The sequence below is a fragment of the Epinephelus fuscoguttatus genome, linkage group LG12 (assembly GCF_011397635.1).
Source record: "Epinephelus fuscoguttatus linkage group LG12, E.fuscoguttatus.final_Chr_v1".
In the NCBI taxonomy this organism is placed as follows: Eukaryota; Metazoa; Chordata; class Actinopteri; order Perciformes; family Serranidae; genus Epinephelus; species Epinephelus fuscoguttatus.
The window spans coordinates 25,875,823-25,883,036 of NC_064763.1; the positions used below are offsets into that span (position 1 = coordinate 25,875,823).

The 7,214-nt window shown below is 46.3% G+C and overlaps 1 protein-coding gene across 1 annotated transcript; it reads left to right on the forward strand.

The window, feature by feature from the left end:
- Positions 1–1,433: 1,433 nt before the first annotated feature.
- On the forward strand, positions 1,434–6,848 carry si:ch211-244c8.4 (mucin-17). Its single transcript, XM_049592023.1, has one exon. The coding sequence runs from the start codon at positions 1,634–1,636 to the stop codon at positions 4,778–4,780; it is 3,147 nt and encodes a 1,048-aa protein (XP_049447980.1). The 5' UTR covers positions 1,434–1,633; the 3' UTR covers positions 4,781–6,848.
- Positions 6,849–7,214: the final 366 nt, after the last annotated feature.

Below are 7,214 nucleotides of genomic sequence, written 5' to 3' on the forward strand. Positions count from 1 at the left end.
AATTACCATCATACTGGTGAGAGGACTGGCTGTGCCATGGGTGACTTTTCTTTGGTTTCCAGGTTTGATCTGGTCACTTGATGACTCCTTCAAGGACTTGTGCCATGCTGACAGACTCTTGAATCATCACCATAATCGTGAGTCTGTGTGTGTGTGTGTGTGTGTGTGTGTGTGTGTGTGTGTGTGTGTGTGTGTGTGTGTGTGTGTGTGTGTGTGAAAAATGTGCTCCTGGTGACTAGAGGCCAGGTGTTCATTTGTCTGTCTGTCTGTAGATTGAGGAAAATGAAGTCACAAAACTTTACAAATGTGCAGCTGAGATCAAAATGAAGGCCAAGTTCAAAGATGGGTGTCTTCTGGGAAAGGGTACCGGAAGTAAGAGGGTAGAAAGTGAAGAGGGGGCCATTTTCCCCTCTACATTACGCCCGTGGGATTATAAGTTATTTTAAATTGTGGGTCATGGTATCACGGGCCGGCTGGGGTGAAGAGGGTCTCTAGTGAATGTTATGAACCCTGCAGAGATGATGCTGTGCTTTTGTTTAGTCTGTGCTTTTTTTGGTTCTTGTTTATGTGTTTGCCTTTGACTTTTGTGCTTGTTTATTTGCCCTATATATCAGTATGAGGACATTTTTTTCCCTTTTCCTGAAGAATTTAATTTCCCTGAATCTGTTCATTTTCAATTATGTAATTATTCTCAATGGCTTGATTGTCTTAAGGGGTGCATTTGACTGTCGAAGCTGGTAAAAAGTCACGCCTTCCTAAAAGACTGATCCCTTTTAATCTGATTTTATAATAACATCAACAGTTACACGTCACAGGAAGCTTTACTTTGGAGTTTTTGTTCTCTAATAGGTGTTTAAATGAGGCTTTTTGAAGTAATATCCAACATAGATGATGGATCAAAAGAGAAAAATATTATGCATATAGACATATGGGTCAATATGCTAATTATTTTCCAAACTTGAATATGCTAAATGGTTCCACTTTACTGCACTTTCTTACTATCTGACATTTTAAATATATTTTCAATACACTTGGGTGAGTTACAGTGGGCTCCTGTGACACACTCAATGCGAATAACATCAGTTTATTTAGAATAAAAGCAAATCTGTTCCATTAAGAGATTATTAGGCTGCATATGAAGGTACATTGCATTAATCTGGATGAGATGTTTATATAAAGCCAGATCATTCAGAATTCAAAATTTGGCCCTATTAATGGAGTGTTTGTCTCTGCTGTTATGTAAACAGAGTCATCAGACAGAGAGGAAGAGAGAGAGGAAGGGAAAGCTGTGTTCAGGGTGGGTTGTCGACAGCCCCTGGCTCTGCATTGCTGACGAAAGCTGCTTAGCTCCTCAGTTGCTATGGCAACCAGGGAGAGCAGCCAGACAAAAACGAGGCAAAGGGGAGGGGCTTTCAAGGGAGAAATAGAGGAGAAAGGGCTGGATGGGAAAGATAGACAGAGGGAGGGATACAGACAACCGATAAAGAAACGCACTGAGAGCAACAGTGGTAAAGCAAGGCTACAGACGGAGACAGAGATAAGGTCTGGATATAAATGCTCAGTCCACCAGCTGGGGAATAATAACTGCAGCAAGTGACTGGAGGATACAGAGAAAGGGGGAAGCAGAGAGAAGATGGATGTACAAACAGAGAACGTGGACCCCCCGCCTTGTGAATCCCAGTCGAGTGGAAAAATCAGAAAAGGATTCAAGCTGTTTGGCAAACGCAAGCCAGGTAACATTTTTTCTATTCGTGGCAAAGGGGATGGGAACAACAAGTCACCTGTTATCAGGAGCAAAACCAGTGATGGATTATCTGAGACTGCTGCACCAGATTCAGAGCAGGAGCCAGACAAGGAAAAGGCACAGGAGGTGAGTCAAGGAGAGAGGGAGCAGGCAGAAGAGGAGGCTCTCGGTGAAGATGGCGTTCTGGCTGCAGCCCCGGCTCGTGCCTCCATTTCTTCAGCCAGCTCAGCCAAGTCCCTCAGCTTCCTGTCGCTGCTGAGGGGTGGTCGAAGAGGAGTGGGGGACCGCAGGGTCCACACCGTGTCCCAGCCTGTGGGTCGGCACCGTCGTGGGCTGAAGGGTCTGTTTGGCAATGTTAAGTTTAAATCAAAAGATAAAGAGGAGAAGGAGGAAGCCCCTCCGAGCCCACTTCTCATGTCGTCCCGCGCCAACAGTGTGGAAATCATCAAAGAGGACCTCACCCTCACCCCCAAATCCCATCCTCGCTCTCTGGACAGCCCAGAGACTGAGAGCTATGAGCCTGAAAAGAGCTTTGCAACACAGGACAGTGAAGCTACGTCCCCATCAGAGACCTCAACTCCCCAGGTGACGGCAGGCGATGTGAGTAGAACTGATGAGCATGTGCCGCCTTTACCCACCTCTGAACCACCTTTGGTACCCGGGGATAACAGCCTGAGCTGCCTGCTGGCAGACATCTCCTCTCTCCTGACCTTTGACTCAATCACAGGGGGTGGAGACATTATGGCTGATGTGGAGGCAGAGTGGGGAAAAGCGAGCAGTCCCGTGAGTGCTGCGGGGACTGAAGTCATGCCATCATCCACATCTCTCTTCTCCAAACCCACCATCTCATCTCCACCGACCTCTGCCTCCATCAACACAGCTGCTACGGCAAAACCCTCTCCTGTAGCCGTCCCCACAACAACCTCTACCCAATCCTTTACTCCTCTGACAAAGACAACTGCAACCTCTTCTCCCAAGCCGAGCTCCATCATCACGACGTTGACCAAATCTTCCACTTTGACGACTCAGTCAGTCAAACTGAGTTCGGACTCTACTCCAGCCCCTGAGCCTTCTGCTAGCGTAAAAATTAAATCAACTCCTTCGCCCATTGCAACGAGAACCTCAACTACCCCTGTAACGTTAACAAGCCTTTCGGCTCCAATAATGGCTCCTCCTTCCATGACCGTTAAATCCACAACGAGCATCACCTCTGCTTCTTCAACAGCTCCTCCGAACACACCTGCCACTGTAGTAAAGGCTCCCTCAGCTAGTCCAACTCTTACCAGTACGGCTAGCAAATTGGCTTCAGAGGTGATCGCAGCACCTCCTCAAGTTGTTGCTTCAGTAAGTAAACCTATCCCTGTTGTGACTCCAACGACTACATCAGCTAAACCTCCACCAGTAACCCATAGCCCTCCCACAGCTGTTGCTTTTACCCAACCTCCACCTGCTAAACTGGATTCAGCTAGCAGCTCGAACCTGCAAACTTCCACTTCCTACAAACCTTCCCTGAGTTCAGCTGCAGGAGAATCTAAAGCCCCAGTGACAGTATCACCAGCCAGTGCTGTTACAACTAAACCCCCCTCTCCTCCACCCTCTAAGATGACAACGGTTCCCACATCAACTACGACCTCAGGCTCAGTATCTGCGGCCCTTTCCAAACCATCACTTACCTCCAGCCCAGTGGACTTAAGTAAGCCCTCTTCCTCTCTTGTAAGTGTTCCAGATGTTCCTTCCTCTACTCTGACTGCCACAACTAAAACCCAACCCAGCCCTGCACCTGTCCCAACGCCATCTTTAACTTCTTTAGATAAGGTTCCTCCCACGACTAAACCCACTCCTGCACCAGTGTCTTTAGATAAGACGCCCCCTGCTCCCACACCAACCCCAATCACTCATGCTGTTGTTTCTACAGCATCCGCAACACCTCCTCCCCCAGGTCAGACCCCAGTCTCTCAATCTAAAGCCCCTCCTGCTCAGATCCCAGTTTCTGTACCAAAAGATCCAACTGCTCCAGCTTTGATCTCAGTTACTCAGTCTAAAGCTCCTCCTGCTCAGATCCCAGTTTCTGTACCGAAAGAACCACCTGCTCCTGCTCAAATGCAAGTCTCTCAGTCTAAAGCCCCTCCGGCTCCGGCTCAGATCCCAATTTCTGTACCTAAAGAAACACCTGCTCCTGCTCAAATTCAAGTTTCTCAGTCTAAAGCCCCTCCTGCTCCTGCTCAGATCCCAGTTTCTGTAGCTAAACCTCCTCCTGTTCAGATCCCAGTTTCTGTAGCTAAACCCCCTCCTGCTCCTGCTCAAATTCCAGTTTCTGTAGTTAAAGATCCACCTGCTCCTGCTCAGATCCCAGTTTCTCAATCTAAAGCCCCTCCTGTAACAACTCCTGCCACTTGCCCTGTACCCTCTCCTTCCTCTCCTCCTGCACCTTGTCTGAGTGAGGCTGCTAAGATGAGAGGAAGTGGACAGGCATCAGTAGATGGGCAACTGACTAGTTCAAGTGGCACGGGAGCCCAGGGGGCCCAGACTGTGCCGCCTAAAACAGAAGAACTGCATGCTGAGACACGAACGAGCGTCCAGGGCCCCCCCAGAGAAAGAAAGATACCACAAGCTAAACCATCGGGACTTAGCAAAATACCTGTAGTTGGAGGGGGCAGAGCAGGCAAAATACCTGTCCGGGACAGTCAACATGATGATGAAGCAAGCAGGGATCCACCTACTCCTGAAGACGACAGGCCCCATTTCAACTCACATGATGCAGGGAGCAGAGATAAAATCAGTGATGTTGAGGCTAATGTGCCCACCTCAAAACACACCCAGGAGGAGAGTCAGCAGCTTCCCCAGCCGAAAGTCCTCACCAGTTTACCGCGTGACTCAAAGATCCCTGTAAAGCACGGCGCACAGTCTCACGCAGCCTCCCAAATCCCTCAAGCTAAAGAGCCTGCTCGCACTAAGATACCAGTGTCCAAGGTTCCTGTCCGCAGGTCTGGCACTAAACCTGCAGCTGCAGGCGGCAGCACCCAGTTAAGAAAATAAAACAATGGACTGAACCGACCAACGATACAGATTATGGCTTTGACTGCAACTTTTTTTCCAATATTACTACATGACCACCCTTTTTTAATTAACGTTTCTAGACTGTAATTCTTGGCTTCACAACAACATAAGCAACAGTAACAAAGTCAAGGAGGCTGACAGCACTCAAGCACAAAACATCTCCACAAGGAGCCAAAGCAACAAGCCTGGCTCTTTGGTGCTGAGCCAACTGGACATGCACTCAGGAAAGGTTCGGGGTCACACCTGAACACACAGCAGCATCGAGAACTAAGGATAAGCAAGAAAAAAGGTCTTCTGGGAACACAGTCACACACACACAACACGGGCGAGTGCCTTTTTAAGGGTGCTTTTTCCGACAGACTTTCAGAATTAATCTTTTCTACAGTACTTTTAACTTTTGTTACTCCCACTTTTTGTAGGAACGGTCAACTCTTTTTTGTCTTTCTTTCCAGCGAGTCTCTTTGATAATAACCAGTCCCTTTACTCTTTATTTATGTCAGGAGAAGAACAGCAGGAGCTCTATAAATTAATGCAACAACCAAATTTACATTCCACACCTATCTCTGGATGTATGTAGCATAAAACGTGCCATTAATTTTTTGCACAAGATGTTGAACTGTACAGCGCCTGTGTGTCCGCCTGCTCATATGTAACATGATCAGATCTCACTGTGAACTATGGGGAAGACTGGTTTTTATGGGAGGAGTGGAAATAATTGCTCCCAGTGTAATGGACAGCAGCCATTATGAATGGCACTATGGACAGAGAGGATGCTGAGATGAGATCTCTCGTACACTGGCACGTCCTTATCCTTATCCCACTTATACTCAGATGAGAACAGTATCTCTGTGTATAGTCTCATCTATGTTGTTCTGTTTCCTATTTAATCAATAAAACAATATAAGTACTTTGCAAGATGAGATCTGTTTAAGTTGTGAATTATATCCTGCATGTTTTCTACATCGTGGCAGTTGGAGACAGAAAAGGAATAATGTGGGCACACATTACGATTTACTGGCTTGGTATTAAGAAGCAATACAGCACCTCTTGGGAGAATTTTACGCGGAAGGGAATTACATGAGGGAAAAGTTCAAGAGCAGAGTAAAGAGATATGACAAACATTCTATATTTTCACTGACAAATCCCCACTGTGACTCACCGTCTTACTACAGCCTGGGCTCAGAGTGTCCTCATACTGTAGGAACATCATTCCAACATCATCCACACTCAAAGCTCACTGACCTGAAAAGCGAGCAAATGAATGTCAAGAGAGCCCAGCCAATCAGCTGCAAGGGAAAACGCTTAACATGCATACCTTATTATCAGGAAAAGGGTTAGGGAATGTGTGTCATTGCTATTCTTAGTGTGAAATGCTCCCGACGGATGTGCTGCATTATGTCTGAGAGGGTTATTTGATTTAGACATTTAGTATCAGTTTGATATCAGTGCAGGAAAGAACACAATACAGATACTTATTTGAACTGAAAAGGCTGTCGTGAACAAAAAAAAAAGACTATCTTTGATGTTGCACAAAGGCTATAAATGTAGGAAAACATGTTGAAAAGCAAGTCTAGTGGTGAGAGGGAAAAACCACAGGTTAAAGATGGGACGCTGATCTGAGTCATGGGGTAACGTTAAGAGGAGTCTGCTGTTAGGAATAAAGTGCAAAGGACAAAGGGTGAATTTCTTACGAAAAAAAAGCAGTGCGGTGGTGACACAAAAAGACCTCTGTGTACTTCAGGAAGCCAGAGGCTGCAAGCTGAGAAAAGAGGACCATCATTTTGCCTGAGAAAACACGAGGATTTCACCGCATCAGGTGTTGATACAGACTACAGAGGGTAAAAGCATCTCCCTGAGAAAAAGAACAGTCTCCCCCTGAGGCTGTGACGCAACACAGGTTTGCCTCTTAGTAACACCTGAGATTTTGGGTTTAAAATATTGAAAAACAGTCTTTAACAGCATGCAGATTTATCATCACGCCTGTTAGAGCAGAGGTCTGGCTGGTTATGAGGGCTCACATTGTGACACAGCTTGATAAATTGTATAATGCTCTCCATATAGGAAACTACTGAGATTTATATGTATCCTGAGTTCATAAGAGGAATCTGCATTCAGTGAATGCTGCCTTTTATCAACATCCCTTCACATTCCCCAGCAATGTGTTTTTCATGCCTTAAGTGATAGTGACAACAGGAACATGTTGGAATAAACTTTTGAGCAATATTGCGTAAGATGTCTCAGAGTTTCTCTGTTCATAGATTGTTTGTGCAAATCCAGCCCCCTTGCCCCAAATATGTTACACAAATTACAGCACCCACAATGCACCGAGGCCACCCTGGCTTTCTATGGACTGCATGTGTTTGTGTCTGCTTCTGCCTCTGGAGAGGCAACGTGCCTCTTTAGAACCTAATTT